Source organism: Scleropages formosus, chromosome 12 (genome assembly GCF_900964775.1).
Source record: "Scleropages formosus chromosome 12, fSclFor1.1, whole genome shotgun sequence".
NCBI classification, from domain to species: Eukaryota; Metazoa; Chordata; class Actinopteri; order Osteoglossiformes; family Osteoglossidae; genus Scleropages; species Scleropages formosus.
The window spans coordinates 424339-443306 of record NC_041817.1 but is presented as its reverse complement, the minus strand read 5'-3'; the positions used below and the strand labels follow the sequence as shown (position 1 = coordinate 443306).

At 42.3% G+C, this 18968-nt stretch overlaps 1 protein-coding gene across 1 annotated transcript in view; it reads left to right on the top strand.

The window, feature by feature from the left end:
• Nucleotides 1-384: 384 nt before the first annotated feature.
• xirp2b (xin actin binding repeat containing 2b) overlaps nucleotides 385-18968 on the top strand; it is a 50935-nt gene continuing 32351 nt past the window's right edge. The window contains exons 1-2 of the mRNA XM_018741626.2: nucleotides 385-422; nucleotides 9336-9449. Of these exons, the coding sequence (XP_018597142.2) occupies nucleotides 414-422; nucleotides 9336-9449 (123 nt within the window). The 5' untranslated portion in view covers nucleotides 385-413. The remainder of the gene's footprint in view (nucleotides 423-9335; nucleotides 9450-18968) is intronic.

Sequence of the window (18968 nt, the reverse complement as noted above, 5' to 3'; positions counted from 1 at the left end):
GCATAAAATTGTTTAAATACTATGTTACACTTTAAAAACAAGCGCTAGCAGGATCACACGATGAATGAATAACTGAAATACCGTGTTTGTGGAGCGCGGGAGTTGGGCCACGCCCACCTCTTGGCCCCACGTGCCCAGTCACAGCACGTCACGTGGCAGCGCGGAAGGGCGCGAGAGTCGCGCTGCGGAGCGCCGTCTTCCTTCGTGTGTTTGTTGAACCAGACCAGGGTTCTTTTTTTTGTTTCTTGCACTATTTATTTTGTGTTTAAAAAACAGTTATTTTACCTCCTACCGTATCCGGCCCTAAACCCAGTACAGTCTAGGCGTGCTGCAATATTGTAAAAGAATGTGTAATCATTTCTTGTTTGTCCATGATGCCACAGCACAGGTGCACAATACTTTTAGCAGAAAATATGAATAAGGTAACATTCATGTTTATTTCCAAATGTTCTGTTTATTTTCCAAAAGATTGGACTGTGTGTGTATTTTATGTGTGGTGCAGTGATGGCCTTTTGGGGCTACGTGCCTAACCTGGTGCCTATGGACTCCAGTATAGGCTCCTGACCACTGTAACCCTTACAAGTGGAAGCAGTTAATGAAAGTAAGTGAATAATTAGTGTTATTATTCCCCATACCAAAAATACAGAAAACCAGAAAGTCTTACCTTCTTTGCTTAAAGTTAGGTAGGCCTATGCATTCAGTCCTCATTTTCAAATGATTAATAAATATTGATATCTATATGTCATGCACGTGTAAACGATGCACGTGCTTGAATCGGGCTGCTTGCACAGAGACCGATATTATTTGGTAGGTCGTGCAGGTTTAGTCCGAGGCGTTACGAGTGCGGTCCATAAAGTGATCATTAGTGAACATGGTCCGAAAATACAATGGCTGTTACAGTGCAACATTACTGACCCCACATGATGTTAACTGAGCAGTGATTGTGTCTTGTCTAAGTAGTAAATGAGCCTCATGTTCACAGCTTGAAATCACGTTGTCTCCACGGTCTTCTTGGCATTAATGTGCGGGAATCACTGGAACCCTATTATTCCCCGTTATTACAGAGACAGTAATAGATAGATGCAAACATATATCTGGTACTTTATTCTTTTGAATATACTCTTAAACTTGAAAATACTCAGTGATAAAAATGGGAACACAAAGACACGCTGTTTTTTCCTGGCCAACTTCATATCAGCAGCTGAATTTAATGAATCTATTGCGGAAATCTAAGCCATCTGTAGGTGTGATAGTGTGATTTTGTGCAGTGCTTGATCACAGCATCGGTGCAAATGCAGATTATAATTATAAGATTATAATAAGTATTGTGATAAAGCAGAAAAATTAGAAGCAGCCTTGATTGTTCATAGCAGCATTATTATAAGTTTATCATCAAACTGAACATGCTTGTTGGCATCAAAATTGTGATGTGATGTGAGCACTGATGATGTCACCTTGACTGGTGATGAAACATTTGCAGTCTGAATGCCAAGCTTGGTGAACACCTGGACATTTGGACAGTAATTTGGTGTTGAAATTCCCATAACCATGGAGCCTGCCTAAAACACACATATAACTGTGTGGGCTGGGGTTTCAAAGATCAAAATGAAAAACTTAAAATTGTTCAATCTAAATGCTGTGAGACTCTGGGCTTGGAACAATCGAATCATTCTTTTGGTTAATGAAGCCATTTTTTCCACACAAGAAATAATAACAAATAAGGTGTAGTCAGCAGTGCTAACTGTCAAATGCATTTACAGTGTATGACTACAGTGCAAGGCGTGATGCTGAACAAAACCGGCTCCTAAAATGAACAAATGCTCATTACTGCACTAGGAAACGGTTAACAGAAAGTACATTGGTGAATATATGAGCAATGGACAAATCCTGAGTTCTTGACACTGTCCGGACCTGTTTGTGATGCTGTTAGTGTTGACAGCCAGGGTTAAATTCTCACCCCAGCGGAGCCGCTAAATCGGTGTCAGAGGTGCGTGAAATGAACCTCCACATGGCTGCACGTCACGTGGCCGCTATCACCAGAGCTGGCGTTGCCATGTGCCCTACTGCGTGGTCGTCTCTGTGACTGGAGTCCCGCTCAGGAGCATCTTGTAGCTTTCCGCGAGACCCGGAACACACTGCATCCTCGCTCAGCACCCTTGACTTTAACCTACTGGGGGCATGGTTGACATTACAGTCGTTGCTATGGAAGATCAGGGCTCAGTGTTTGCTGTGGCTGGTGGCAGCTACTGTGTGAGAGGAGCGATGAACAGTCCTGGAGCCTTGCTTGGGGGCCCACATTTTTCAGCAATACAGTCAGACCAGAAATTCAAAGCTGTGTAGCTGGCTGAGGGGTACAGACATCCACATGGGCAGGATTCAGGTGTAGAAGAGCAGGTCTTTTAACAAAACCAACTTTATTTTAAAACAAAAAAAGTAAAAAGCTAGGGAGTGCTCCTAAGATGGGGGCATAGTGGTTAAAGCCACTGCCTTTATGTCCAAAGGTTGCTAGTTCAAATCTCATCTCCAGCTGTAGTCCCTTTAAGCAAGGTATTTACCCTAAATTGCTCTACTAAAATTACCTAGCTGCATAAATGGGTAAATAATTGTAAGATGCTTTGGAGAAAAGCACCACACATGGTTGTACTGACCACCAGCCCATGCCCAGGTGGTCTAGCCCACCAGTTCACATATCCCTCAGCTTCAGGTCCTCCCTGGTAGGAGGTCAAGAATGTCTCACCCTCCCAGGTCAAAACCCTGGTGGCATTCCAGGCAGCCCTCTGACTCCCTTTTAGTCCCTGGGAGGCGTGTGGGTCCCCCCTCAGCTCAACAACACACTCTAGCTCCTCTGCTGGTTGCATCCCTCGCCGGCTCATTGTTTTGACTGAATCAAAATTATCTGAAAATATGAATACAACTTATGCATCTATATATAACCCTTGAACAAGGTTATGCAAAAATTATTAGTGATTCATTTAAAATTTTCAAATAATTAATGTATTTTTGGGCCTATGTGTGTTTTCATTTATTGTTTTACGCATTGTGGTTTTGCCATTATATTTTCAGCAACAGCTCCGGGAAAATTCTGGGCACAGTGTGCGCAGTATTAGTTTTGCTTTAGGCAGATTCCAAATATCATTTTATATGACAACTCAATTTAAAAGTGTTATGTGAGGTCATGGTTAATTTATCGTCTCAAAAATGCTATTTATTTTTTCACAAAAGTTATTTGTAACTTTGATAAATTGCTCAGCTTAATTTGTATGTGAGCCAAAATTGCATTTTCTTAGTGAATTGATACAAACCACTTGTGGTGTTTAATTAAGTAAAAAAATAAAGCTGTGCTTACTTTGTTTTAGTCTTACAAGCTTCAAAAAATGCGTAATTTATTTGTGTCAGTGCCTTTATTTTACATATTTATTTCTTTATTTGGAAGTGTTTTGTTGCCTGTTATGGATGTTTTGAGTTCTGAAACAAGATGCAGGTGTCTTAAAAATATCCAGAGAGCTCATAGTTAACCTATACTCCATACCTATAACTGAGGGTGTAGGAGCAATGTTTGATGCTCTGGAAAGAGCACACGTATAAAATCTGTGAATGGAATCACAGACCTATGAGAGGGGTGTACATCATATAGAGCTTCAGGGTCCACACGGCAACCCAGCAAGTAAGCGGTTTTAAAAAATCTGGAGGTGACAAAAATATCATTGTGTTTACCTGAATGTCAGCAGGTAACACTGCGAAGGATCATCATCTTGCTGTGAGAAAGAAGAAGCGGAGCGTCATTATACCGTAGGCTTTCTCGGCACACCTCACTGGGTTCATTTTATCATTTAGATGTGGACCCATTAAGACGTTTACAACCTTTTCTGTCTCCTCTAGTGCTTTCCCCAGGTTACAACGCAGGAGAGTTACTGAAGCACTTAAGGTTAAGTACCGTTCTTGACGGTACCTCTTGGGATCTTCAGTTCACTAATACAATCTTAAAGAGCTCCACTATGTGCTGCCCTGTCTAATGTTCGAGCAAGCAGTAGGAGTCTTACCTGTGTGAAGACAAATGGATAATTTTTATAATATTTCTTGGGATTTGGCAGAGCACACATTTAGTAGCTCAGGAGTGGCTTGGCCTTACAGATGAAGTTCTCTAGAAAGTGCACTATACAAAGCCCATAAATATGACAAAAGTGTAACTCAGCAGTGATTTTCTTTTCTAAAAAAGGAAGGACTAGAATGCACAACTTCTTTAAGATGTCAAGAGGTGCACCAAATCCCATACTTTTCAGATGTAATCTCGCTCTTTTTAAATGTAGTGTTAAAACGTAACTCGTATATTTTTTTGTACAGTGTCATAAAAGTAGTCTCTGCTGTTTTTCTGTCTTTGCTGCTTTTGAATTCTAAACCATATTTTAAAAAATAATAATTTAGGGGTAATCATTGATCCAGTTGTCCTTCAATAATCATTCATCCAGTTGTCCTTCTGACTACGGTCTTCTAGCCGGACATACGTGTTCATGCATCTAAAAATGAAAAAAAAGGTGTTTTATTTAGAAGGTCTATAAGACCTCCTAAGATGCAAGAAAATATTCAATTTATGCAAACGTCTCAGTGATGGGGAATTTTCATTCAGTTGTCATGAACATTCAAATATTAAGTGTTCCTTTTGAACTCTGTCAGACTCATTAGAGGAGTCCATTTAAAACTTCTTGAACACAAAAAGGAATTTCATTCAGTTCATGTGCACCTTGCTAACAGCTAGGGACTTTCTCTAAATAAATCTGTACGCTTGTTTTGCATATCAGTGAGTAACTTGTGACGGACTGGCGTCCCGTCCTGGGTGTGTCCCCTCCCCCTCCAGCCTTACGCCCTGTGTTGCTGGGTTAGGCTCCGGCTCCCCGCGACCCCGAATGGGACAAGCGGTTCAGCGAATGTGTGTGTGTGTGTGTGTGTGTGTGTGTGTGTGTGTGTGTGTGTGTGTGTGAGAGAGTGTGTGTGAGTAACTTATGTTTGCTTATATACATTGTTCCATCTATTAGATGCAAAACAGAACAGTAGCTGGAACCCTAATCTGCTTCATTTACTGCTTTAATGATTTAAACAAAAAAAAAAAACTATAATATCCCAGGGTATCTTGTAACAGTAGTGCTTGTTTTGGCCAAGGGTGACCGCCGTACTGCATCAGTAATAAGGAAAAGCTTTCTGGTGGGCCTTCGGAATTGCTGCAGTTTTTGTGAGCATCCACCTTCCATATGGTACATTGGATTATTACCGTTTTCAATGTGTGAACATTCATTATCATAATAAAGATGCACAAAGACATGCGACGAATACAAACCAAACTGAGAATTTGGAAATTTTCAGATTACAACCCAAAAAAAATCCAGTCTTGATCTAATGTTTAGCAGGCTAACTGTGAGCAAGCCATATGAAGTAGCAAACTTATTTTCCTTGTAATACAGTATCTAATGCAAATTGTTTTAAAAGTATGTGGAAAGCCATCATTTAGTGTGTTGCATTATTAGATTTTAAAAACTAAGTAAAAACTTCTTTCTTTTTCCAAACTAAAAACAGTAAAAAAAAGTGCATTGCAGCATGATGCAGTCAAATATTTTTACACTTTTATCGATCACGATTATGCAAAAAACGGTAAATACTCTATCTGAGCAGGGGTGCAGGCGGTAGCACTGGTGCTTCACAGCTCTCAGACTGAGAGTTTGGATGTGGGTTCAAATTTAGCTTAAATTGTGTGTGGTTCACAAGTTCTTCCATAGTTCTTGTGGGTTTGCTCAGTGTTTCTTCTCATAGACCTGGCAATCCTAAATTTTTGCTAATATGTGTATGTCTGCGTATGCTGCTTTATCTCCTATGCCTCCTAGATAGGCTCTGGATCACCGGAACCCTGCATTGGACAAGTGGTTTTTGATAAAGAATTATTGTTTTTCTGCCTCGTGAAATACACTTTTGTTGAGTTGTACATCACATTGGAGAAAGCATCCACTAAATACATTACACATTCATTTAGTTGACGGTTTTCTCCAAAGTGACATGCGGTGTTAAGCTACTTACAATTATTTATACATTTATACAGCTGGGTAATTTTACTGGAGCAATTTAGGCTAAGTACCTTGCTCAAGGGTACTAGAGCCAGAGGGGGGAATCAAACCTGCAACCTTTGGGTCCAAAGGCAGCAGCTTTAACAATTATGCTGCCAGTTGCCCCATTTCCATTAAATAAATGTAAATGTTAAAGTAAATATAATGCTATGACACTGATCCCCATCCACAGATTTTCAGTAGTGCACTTTGGTTCATCTAATGCAGCAGTAACTTTTTCAACTCTAGGCCCGAGGTTCCTGACACTCACTTCTGATTTGTGGAAAATATCACTGACTATATTTTGCTGATAGCAGACTGGTCTGAAGAATGTAAAAATATTGGAGGCTTAAAAAGCACATATGATTTAGAAGTCAGTATGCTAATTTACTTTGGAGGGCTTAAGCACCGTCAGTGACCATTGCTGAACTCACAGTCAATAGCAGAGTGATAGAGAGCACTGTGACTGGAGGACTTTGCTGCCTGGAAAGTGTGTCCTCGTTCCGCAGAAGGCTGAAGGACCTTATGGAAAGGGGACTAGAAAGGGCCATGTTATGAAGAGATGGTAGACGGTCATTTTAAGGTCCAACGTGTTCTATTCCCGACAACTGAAAGGAGGGACTGATACAGGCTACAGACCACAGCTTTACACCACCTCCTAATCGTTATTCTAGTTTGTACAGACACAGATAGTATAGCGCTCCGTTTATTCACAGCAATGCACACAGTCACAGTTTTGCATTTTCCATCCTTCTTTGAGCAGGTACTGTAGCTAAAGTTTGTGTGCCCGATGTTTGTAAGCAAAAGAAATATATTTTTCATCTATTTACCAGACATTGCAGTATACGTCACACGAGGCAGAGATACAGCCTGTAGTAATTCCAATGTGATATTATATGAGTACAGCAATGTAATCTTTAAGTGTTTTATTTGTTATGTGTGCCTTTGTGGATGGCCTCTGCAAGGGATATTGTGAGTGGGCTGGTGTGGGCTGTGGTCACTTTTTACTGTTGAAATTTACAGAAGCTTATGTGATACAAAAAGCAAATAAATGACATCGCACGTTTCAAGAAGTTCAGTGAACTTCTACACAGCGATCTAGACACTCGAATGTCACTAGGATTTTTCAAAGATTACTTCTCGGTGTCTTTCCACATCGCTCAGATTTATTTGCTTTCACAATAGAAGTGATAGCTATAAGGAAATATTCTCAAATCTATTGCTCAATAATTGTTTCCTTGTGTGAAAAAATTTTTTAAAATCCACTGTCTACTTTTAACCCTATAAAACGAGTCTCTGAGTGTCCTGGATAAATATGGGATACGGCCGAACGTTGTTTGCACTCCTCTAGGCATCACTAAATAATGCATTTCCCTCAAACTTTCTCAGTGCAAGCTATTCTGTGCGTCTTGGCTCTGCCGTCGGGTGGGTTTGTCGTGGATGCTCATTAGGGCGATGTTATCGCTTTCTAAACACTAGACACTTTAATTATTCACGTATTTCGTCATTGGCCTTGATTAGAGAGGCCACCAAGGCAAGTTAAACTGCTCACAATAACTTCAGCATTATGTGTTGCATTGGACTACAGTATCCGAAGGCCGCTTGCTGGTGTCTTTTTGGCTTCTTTAGACGTAGGTGTCACACAAGATGGTAGTGCGATAAGAATCCTAATCCTCAACCATGATCACGGTCACACAGCAACGTCACCTTTCCGTTTCAAAGGGACCCTAGGCAAAAGTACAAGGAAGAAGATTCAGCATCATCAGCGTTGGCTGCTCCACATTTTGGTGAAAATTACACTAGGTTACACGTTTTTGCACAAATATGTACAACTAAAGCTGTACGCTGCCATCAAATGAATCATTGGATCATAGCATTGGAAAGTATTAAAAAATGCAAATCCAGTGAATATTTGGGCTTCGTATTTGGATTTTCTATTATACAGCTTCTATATCCTTTGTTGCCCTTGTAATATTCGAGCGTAGAATACGAAGCGTCATCCCAACGCTGGCATCAGTAGCTGAACGGTGAGTGCTACCATTCTTGTCGTACCATAATAAATAAACTTTCCTTTACTTACTGTTCTGCATTGCTGCTTTCAGAAATTAATGATTAAAATGGTGCGGAGAGCTGGGGGTGCATAAGCAAGCCTGTTAGATGTTATGCTGCCAAATTTAAGTGCGAATTTAACCTTTTGTCAGAAAGGTATTCCGTAAGAAAGGGTGTTAGTGTTGAAAAATTAAGCTGGAAGTTAGGTTTCGGGGTTAATTGTTTTGGGACTTCCAGCATTTGTGTGAGAATAATAGAATTTTCACAATCTTATCGTGTAGGTTCTGCAGCCATACTGATGGCGCTGATGGGTTTGTTCTGCGCTTTTTTCCGGAGAGCCAAAGGGCACCTCCCTGTGGGATATAGGGGGCCTTTACTCTTGATTCTAGGTTGCAGCAGCAGAGCAGGCACAGGCACAGGCACTGCCGCTGGCTTTTCTACACTCCTGCTTTAAAGTGTATTTTAAAAGAGAGGATGAAAAAGTGCCCTTCAGTTCTTGTTATTCATGTATGTAAACACAGTCACTCTGGTTTCCTGCGCTAACCTGGCTCCCTCTGGAGAAGCCTGCAAGCGCGGGGCTTCCTGGAGCGTCCCTCAGCGGCGTGGCCTGCCAGCCGAGAGCAGTTAGGATGTGGTTGACGAGACCATATCAGAGGCCCTGGCGGCCGGCCCGCTCCGGAGAGGTTCGGCTCTGCCAGCTCCCGCTGACTCTTCAGCGGGGGGCCTGCGACACTGCTGCTTAGCCGCTGTGGGCTGAGTCCAACAGCCCAAACCCCAGCTGCCCCTACCAATGAGTCAGTGTGGGAGTGTGTTCGTGGGTTTTTGCTCTCCTTTCGTTTTTCTTCTTTCCTGAGGAAGCGGCAGAGAAAGTTTTTTTTTTTTTTTTTCTTTCCCTGCTTAGTTCAGACTTGTACTGGAAGCCAGCAACTACATCTGTCTGTGTGGAAATTAGTCTAACGGACAGTCCCAGTGGGTGCGGAGCCCTGCGCTTCCGTGCTTTACGTACACCGCTTTTCTGCGCTCTTTCTCTCTCTAGGTTTCTTTCCTCTCTTACCTCTCGCAGTTCACGTGCCCCTTGTGTCGCAGGAAGAGGGGGATACAGTGTCCACAACAATGGAAATTCAATCAGGAAACAGACCACCGGTGGAGAATGGAGCCGTGACCATAACCTCTGCACCCCTATCCCTTTTCATCCCCCAGGCTGCCAGAGCCAGTAATGATGTGGTCAAAGAGGACCTGCAGACAAATAAGAAGGTAGAGAGGTTTGACATCTCGCTGGAGAGCCTGAAGATGATGTTCGAAAACCCACGGACAGTAAGTTTAGTTTTCGCGTCGGGAACTTTCTTGTCCTTTTCAGCTTTTCTTCCTTTTTTTTATGTTCCCCCCCGGAAATTTAACGCGCAGGCCTTGGTTGTCATTTAATGTGTGCCATAGCGGTGCTGATGCGTTGTTGTAGTATTTCCTTTCTGTTCATAAATCAGAGCGGATCATTTACGTTTGTTTAATATATGTATATAAACGTGCGCGTGTGTGTGTGGAGAATATGCACCTGGATGTTGCATAATATAAGTCAGTCTTATAAATATCACAGAAACTTTCCGGCTCCAAAAGAGCGTTCCTTGCCGTACACCTCTGATAAATTAGAGCCAACACATCTGAGAAAACACAGATGATGCTTTAAAATGACTTATTACATGCAGAAGAGAGGGTGTCTTTGTAGTCGAAGCGCTGTTGTCTTCTGGCAGTGTGCATCTACAAACACACAATGCTCTCCTTTCATCTCTCACCTCAGGCAGAGGTTGAATACGCTCGGTCCACCTCGCGTTATCGGAGCTACTCGGAGCATGAAAGTACAAGGGAGAGAGTTTAATTTCCGCTTCGGAGCCAAACTTGGGGGAGCTAATGCTTGCAGACACCCATTACTTGCTGCCTGAATGCCTTGCATTCATCAAGAGTTTTAAAAACGCATGACCAAACATTAAAGTTTTATACCACAGCTGGCTTCCTTCAAAGGTAGTTTCCTTCTGACTTTCTAATTGGCTTAGATAATGTTACGGGGTGAAAAATGAATTTCGTTTCCATCGAGTGGTTCACTAGCGCCATATTGCAATAAATTGCATTACCAAGTATCAGGAAGCCGTGAACTGAAAAAAGCACACATTTCTTAAAGCCCTGCGTTTTTGTGCAGTGAGGTTGCATGTTTGCACTGTATCTGTTTAATGTGTTTAATCATGCGGGCAGAAATGCGAGCATTATTAGGCAATTTTTGAAACGTGAAGTCCGGAGATGTTTCACTTTATTTAGTGCTGTTGTTGACAAGCCAGGAGAGTCATTCACCCTCTGGCAGAATTCTCCCGGCAATTAACTGATTACTATGAAAAACGTCCTTTGCTTTTGCTGATACTGCTGGGAGTCACGTTTCGCGTTTCCATCATGTCTCAACTGGCTGTTTACAAAGGAAAATCTGATCTCGTTGGGTGCAAAATGAGCACTGTGGGAAAGCAGCAGATTTGACAAAATACCTGTGGTGGAAAAGAGCGGTACACTTCATCTGTTTTAAATGTAACAATTAAAAGTTTTTCCTCTTTTTATTGATGCAGCACAAAAATATTGAAAACAGAAGTAGAAAGAAGTACAATCATCTTATACAGTCGTTTTGCATTTCAGGAGCATAGTAGCACAGTGCAAAGAAATTTTTTCCTTGTATACTTCATCTTCCACGTTTCTTTTTCCATTTTTAGAAAGAAGAAAAGCACTTTTCAGATCTTTCTGTACCTTGAACAAATTTTCTTTTCTCTTCGTAGAGGAAAAGTTAGGGGGTTGCGCTTGTTAAGTGTTAGTCTGATTGTGGGTGTGATTTAATGATGTGGGAATCAGGGTGTGTGAATTATAGTGCTACACTGACCGAAGTCACTGCGACACGTGACATATTGCAGGTGGTCATCATCTGTAAATGCACCGCTGATGCTCGGTGATACATAGAACACTGAAACTGGGGCCTGTCTTCCACAGAGAGGTAGTGTGCCATTGGGCAATGTGTGTGACTCTACAGCAGTATGACTGCTTACTTAATTCTCAGCCGATCTTCTCTTACCACATTGGCAACCATTCATCACAGGTATTACCCTGTAATACAAATTCACTAGTACACAGTGTCATCTCGATCATTCTGATGCCTGCACAGTTAATGTAGTTTTTATGTACATGTATATGAGTTCATGCTGGAGCATAACTTTTAGTATAAGTGATGTCTGTAGACTTAAGTTCCATCTCATGTACTGCTGCCATGCGAGGGGGCCTATTTGTGCTTCAGTAAATTAAATACGAAAGAAACACCCTACTTTCTTTTTTTTTTTTTTTACTCGGAATCCTGAACACTGTGAACATCCAACAATCCGTTGAAACTGCTCGCATTCAAAACTCTTGGCTCCAGCTGCTCAGTGATTGATTTTACAAGTAATTCTCTACTTACTTCTCTTATAAGTTTTGTGTTGCTCGTACGGTAGTTGGCTAAACTCTGCGCTGCAACATGACACCCTGTGATTTAATATCTATTTTCGGGGTTTATAGTTAACTGCAGATGTAAAAATGAACCCGGTAATCGTGTCCAGTGTGGTTGGGGTGCAAGGCCTAGGGCTGCAAGCAGTTACCCTGGGCTTCAACACAGAGGAGAGATGTGGCCTGTGGACCAGATGCACTCGAAATATCACCGGTTTGTTTGGATACTGGTGTTCTGCCCGAGAGCGGAAGGGTGGATATGGAAAAACAGGGAACAAAGACCAATCTCCTGTGGAAACTTTTAAAATGAGTTGCTGAGGGTTGGTCTATACCAAACGCAGCTCTTTACTTCCTACTTTCAGATTTCAAAATCCCAAAGTTTATGAAATTGTAATGTAGAACAAGTGGTGTTTGCTTTTTTTTAACAATATCCCACATTAAAATATAGCATTCTGGTATTTTTAAGAATTTAAAATGTTATTTTAAAAGAGCCAAGTGATGCTTTTCAGTGTGGGTGACCATGTGCATTTCTACGTGGCATAATTTTTTACCATAAAAATGTGTTTCGGACTTAATGTGTTTCTAGTATTTCACACTTTAAGTTGCAAACCTATCTTTTATGACAAAGCATCATTACATGTAGTCAGCAAAAGTGCAATTTTGTTGTTTTAATACATTATTTGAGGTGACACCTCATAGTGGCACAACTTTTCTATACTGTAGGTTTTTATCAAATTAACAGCATTTGTTTTCATTCGTGATTTAACTGGCAATAGATGCCGACTTGAGAAGTGCTTAAGGTGGGTGTGTGGACTGGTGTTGGCCTGTTGAGCTGTGTGTCTCTGTCTATGTATAGATGTGTTTGTGTGGAAGGGGCTGAAAGTAGAAAGAACCTGCACTGCTTTAAGTATTTAATTCCACAGAAATGATGTCTCACCTGAACCAGTACTTTCAACCACCACTAAACTAAAACTTTTGTGTACAATCGCAGAAGTAAAGAACTTCAATGTGCTCAGATGACGTTTTGGTACCACTGAAAGGGCCGCTGACAGTCACATACCTCCGAACTGTGAAATTCACAGAATCTATGTATTTTAATGTCGCTGAACAATTTCCAAAGGTCCAGTCAGTGCCGTCTTTCTATTGCTCCCCACCCCAAACGCTCGCAAGCAATGCTTTTGCCGACAGCATTAGTGCCGTATTCCAGCAGCGCACTCCTCCTAATAGAAGGAGTTTGTGTGAGTCGAGGGGGTAGTTGGGGTTACGCTCTTCTCTAGCAGGTCGTAATTAGCGATGAATCGTGAACATGCAGCAAGACGGATTAACAATGCCCTGATTTGTGCGACTCCGGTTAAAGTGGGATTAAGGAAGCTTCCGACAGCTGTACTAATGACTAGGGACAGATTTTTCATGACCTGTGAACACTCGCCTTCTTCCTACATTACAACTTCGACGTATTTGCAGCCCTCAGCCTCTCAGACTCTATAAAGCTGAACTGTAGTTGTCACACTTTTTATGTGTTCCAGTTCTCAGCGTGATGGTGACTATACATGAAAAGTTTGTTTTTTCCTGATTACATCTCCGTCGTTTAATTTTTGCCGCTTTTCTAATGCCATCAGAGCCTTAACAAATGAGAATCAAATCTGGCCCTTTTTCTGTAATTATCGCCGTAGATTTGGGAGGTTCAGTCCATTATCTTTTAGCCTGTGGTGTCATGCATTTGTCCTGGGATTTAATAATCTCTCTTTCAAAGCAAGGTGACCTGCAATGAATAAGGAGCCCATCCTTCATCGATACCCCCACTGAACATTGAATTATATGTGGCTGAACACCAGCATAATGATTTAGCTAAAGGCATGACGTAGCTGGGTCTGGCCGCAAAATGGAGTTGCGCGGTAAGATGACTTTGAAGGACTTTGTGGACACACTTGAAGTACTGCCAGCACTGGGCTTGTCCTAATGGAGATAAATATACATACTTTTTCATCGTCATTCCGTTGACGTGCTTCAGCAGTGTTGGAAAAACATCAGTTCAGTTTTTGGTATGTAAATGAGAGGTGGTCCCTTTTATTTACTCCTGTGCAAAGACGTATGGCTGAAACGCATAGAAAAAGGCATTTTTAATACAGGAAGCTATTTGGAGGATTTTATACGCATACAGAGCATACAGAGCGCATGCGGAATATACAGAATGAAACTGTCACCTTGAAGGAAATTCTAAACTCCAAGGCAATATGGTTGTCTCTAATTCCACAACTACTATGAGGCAATAATTACATCTGGATTCGTGTAGCAACAGAATGATTATATGCAAATATAAAAGCCTTGTCTTTTGTCAGTATCTCATGTTAACCAATTTTGATTTGTTGCACTCTGATATCCATTGGAATTGAACAGTCAATAAAACTGAGTTTGTATATTAATGACACGGGGGGGTGCGGTGGCGCAGCGGGTTTGGCCGGTCCTGCTCTCTGGTCGGTCAGGGGTTCGAGTCCCACTTGGGATGCCTTGTGATGGACTGACGTCCCGTCCTGGGTGTGTCCCCTCCCTCTCCGGCCTTGCGCCCTGTGTTGCCAGGTTAGGCTCCGGCTCGCCGCGACCCTGTTTGGGGCAAGCAGTTTCAGCAAGTGTGTGTGTGTGTGTGTGTGTGTGTGTGTGTGTGTGTGTATACCAGTAATATAGTAACATTATAACACCAGAGTGGTGTCATAATGTCTTTGTCTGCATCAGCAGTGCATGTGACGATGGGCAGTAAGTCAATATCATTTCACGCTTAACGGTTTGTCTTGTGCTGATTTTGCCTTCTCTCCTCTTGTCACCTTGTGCGCTTTCGAGGCCTGGGGCCTGTAGCCATGTGTCTTGGCCACAAGGGGGCAGTGGCATTGCTAGGGACCCCAAACTTGTCACCGCGATGGGTCATTTTTAAGATGGACACATGGACACATTTGAATTATGGTTGCATGGTAATGCTGCTTTCACTCCCACCAGCTGAGCGTAAACATGAAAAGAAAGAGCTCTGCCATCAGATGACATCACTCATCCCTCTCAGTGACGCTCTTTGAGTTCCTCAGTGAAAGACATTGAAGTGGCAAATTCATTTCAGACATTTATTCTGTGACACAAATGTGAAAACCGCCAGATGTCATGCTTCAGATTGGCTGAAGGCCGGACTGGTCCGTGTGAGCTGGTAACGTAGCGGTTAGAGCTGCTGCTCTTAGACCCAAAGGCTGTAGGTTTGAATCCTGCACCTGCCTTTAGAACCCTTGAGCAAGGTACTAACCATGAATTGTTCCAGTAAAATTACCCAGCTGTATAAATGGCTAAGTAATTGTAAGTAGCTTAACAATGTAAGTCACTTTGGAGCGAAGTGTGAGCTAAATGGATAAATGCGAACTCGCATTTATCCATTTAGCTCACACTTCGCTCCAAAGTGACTTGCGTTGCTAAGCTACTTTTTGCGCTTAGCCATTCGTGTCCCACTTTGCGACAACTCCCACATGAGAATGAGCAGCGCTGTGATTTCTCCTCTAATGGCTGTAGTTAGAGCAGTCCCACCGTTACTTGAATGTGCCGAAAGTGGATCCGGTTTCATGAATTAATTGCCACATCTCGGCAAACGGGAGCGCCGTTGTTCGTGTCGCTCTCTCCGGGAGCACTCAGAGAGGCGGAACGCTTCTGGGTGAAAAGTTTAGCCTTGCGCAAAGGAACGAGCTGCGTTCGGAGCTGTTTACCGAGTCCGCCGCCGCACGTTGATCAGCCGTCGTGGTGGCCGTGTGCACGTGTTTCCTGGGACAAATTTATCATGTAATTAGGAAACGGATGTATAAATGCAGTTTTTTCTCCCTCTCCCTCTGCATTTTCTTACTCCTAGTGGCAAAGTGCCGAAGGTTAGACGTCTTTTCCCTAACGTGCAAAGCGATTGCGGGGTCGTTCCAAGAAGGCCCTCTGCCCCGCTTGTTGTTGATCAGCGTCAGGCTCAGTGCTCACACAGAGTACGTGCCATGCCACGACCTTTTTGGCCTGTTTTGTCACTCCATCAAGTTATTTTTAGTTGTTTTGGTGCCAGGATAAGGTTTCAGACATGGCCATGTCACAAGGAAAGACAAGGCTATATATGTACGTATGTTCTGTTGCTTCGAACGTGATCGCTATGCTTGACGTAACTGTGCTGCGCTTTGCCAGGTGTTGCACTGTTTGAATGCAACGTCTCGGTCTCGTTCACGCTCAGTGCGACCTAAGCAGGACTGTACCGAGATCATATTTTAGTAGGGGGGGGTTCATTTTAAGGCTAATTTTAATGGATAACCAAATATGTAAGCAAAAATATCGGTTTGCATCATGCTTGTCATCAATGTAGATAAGGGCAAAGTAGTGAGCGTCGTCAGAAGAGTATGCTTTTTTTTTTTGCGGCCTGCTCTTTACTTCACATCATTTGTGGATTTTGTCTTCTCGGTGACCATTATGTGGGGTATATTTTACTTTTTCACTTTATGCTGCACTTGTCCTGGTGCCCAGATCTATTGTGTGCTGCTGACCGGAGCCCCCAGCGTGGTGGCTGAAATCCATACAGTTGCTCATGGTTTTGTTTTCTCCCCCAGCTTAATCGTGTCTGCTGTCCCGAAATCGCTTCGGCCTCCCAGCATCCACTTTCCCAAGTTTCCTCTCCCAGCTGTCGTGAAAACTCCTCAGTAAAGGGTGTGTGTGTGGTTTGGGGCGGTGATCCTTACTTAAGTAGAATAGAAAATAATAATTATAGGAAGAATCGTGCAGCCATAGAGCGCAAAGTAGATTTCTTTCACATAAGTAGACCCAACTGAGAAAGTGAAGAAGCAAATACTGCTTTCCCCGTTTGTAATTTCATGCGTGCCATGAGGTGAAGACATCATATTAGTAATGGTCCAAAAGGGATCGGTAAAACCACCATAGTTTTATATGTGCACTAAATGAGAGGTGACTAGGCCAGCTTTTTATGTAGCATTACAACACTGAAAACGTTTGATATAACCTTTTAATGATTCGCCATGGATAGAGTAAAACTTTTCCTTTCACTTTATCATATTTTCATTTTTAAAGGCTGTCTCGCAAATCGTATTTTATTCATGAATCGATTAAAACAGCGGTGCAGCACTATAACACTATTATGACATTAGGATTATCTTGCAGTATATTACAGGACATCCACTAGTTACAATGAGTGGTTGATACAGCCCGAAACCAAAAGTAGTGTCATATTGCTTTTGTCGTTTCAATCATTTTGAGTGGTAATAAAAGAAAGAAACAGTTGATTTCAATTTTTAATAGTATTAAGTCCATTTGAGGATTGCCAGGAGATCTAATTAAGTCGGAGACTGCGCCGCTGCTAGTCCTTGGCTCTCCTCTGCCCCGCGTGCGCGTTCCTCTCTATCGCATCTCTTCATCTCCGCGAAGGAGAGAGGAACCGTGCTGCTGGGGTAAGCGACCGCCACAGTTTGAGCTGACCCCCTGCTTTCACAGACATGTCTCAGTGGACCAGACCACGCTGAATAAAACATCAAGCCTTACAGAATTTCATACCATATGAACCTATTTCACCACACTTAACTCTTTGTCTGTATTTGCCTTCCATCAGTTTGGAACTATTACAAGGGAGGTGAATTTGCCCCTGTATCTTCATATTTACCTTTTCTCCATATACTGTATACCTTTGTGTCCATGTGTACGTCTTCCTCCATATCCCCCCGTTTGTCCACACTCAGCTCTTTCTGTATCTGTCCGCTTTCGCTTACTTCTCTACAGGTGGCTTACGCAGATACCGGTACTACGCGAGTTCTTTTCAGTCTCTTGGGAAATTTTAAGTGGAAAGAAATTGCAGCTATTTACAGTACCCGCCGTCTCACGGCGCACGGCAATTTGTGTGATAGAAATCAATTTACTCTCAGCCACATCGTTTACATTAACGAGCGCCGCATCTTTAAGCTGAAGCAAGTGGTGACCCTTGACTACGGTTGCTGCAGTGACTGTGGAAATGAGGAGTGTAACTGTGCACACAAACATTAACAATTATAATTCGATGTTGCAGCCAAGCACTGCACTCAGACTGTCTTCTGCCAGCAATCAAGAAGTGGAATTTAATTAGAATGCAAAGAACAGAGTGAAAGTGGTCTGGAGATTCTTTGCACTGTGCTGTGTAAACACTCGCAGATATGAATGCACATGTTCTTAAAACGTGATCTTTGAGAAAAAATGTCATAATCATTGCATTAATGTACATGAAGGTATTGTAAAGAGGCCACATGTAAGGTGCACTGAGAAAATACTGAAAGGACTCTGCTGTAAAGTGAATTCTTTCTTTGCCGGTGTAGATGAATAAAAATCAATATTCTTAATTTTGCCAGAAATATCTTAACAGTCTGGATAAATTCAGCATCTAGGCTGAACCCGTGAAACACTGCGCTGTACCAAGCTTTCTTTTTTTCCATACCATTAAATGTTCCAAAGGACACCGCAACAAGTGAATCAGTGGAAACGACCCGAATTGGTGCTGAGGTCACTTCTTCTGGTGCCCGAGTGCGGAATGACAAACTGTGCACATCGCAGCTCTCATGCACAAAAGAAATCCCTGAAACAGGAGGCTCATTTGGATAAGACTCAAAGAGCAAGTAACTCCTTTTACAGCATTTAAAAAAAAAGAAAAAAAAAGAAAGTTCAGAAATGTGATTTGCAAGAACAAATCCAGCCGTTTTGGCTTCTTGTGTATAAATAGGCTCGGCTGCATTCTGCGAGCGTTCGGAGAATGTCGTGTGTGATGAAAGCAACCGAAAAGAGATTTGCATGCATTATGCATGAGCTGAGCCGTTGGGGCGGAGGGAAGAGGGGCTCAGATAGTGGAGGCTGCCTGATAGAATGATAGATAGAGGCAGAAGGCTGTCTCACTTCTCCCCAGGCCAGGTCCACACAACCATTATGTGGTTTAGCAAGACTTAGTCCTAAGGGGTAAGGGGATTTTTTTAAACATAAGCTTATTTATAGTTGACTATGTACAGCTCCTGCTGTCTGTGTGATGAACTAGGCATGAAGTAATTCACAAACTGAGTCTACAGAGCAAACAAGTTAAGTATATACGTTACATGCCATCCATATAAGTTTTGTGTCATCCGTAGAATGAACAACGTAGTGGAAAATCACAGTGAAATCACAATGAAATGCAGTTATGCCAATTTCCAATAATAATTTAAATAATCAGATTTAAAAGATTGCGGTGGGATTCTGCCCAGTTACTGCACTTTGAATGAAATTAATGTTGGTGAAGTGAGGTGCAGACGAAAACAGATTTGTAAAGAGATGTACGCTTGCTAC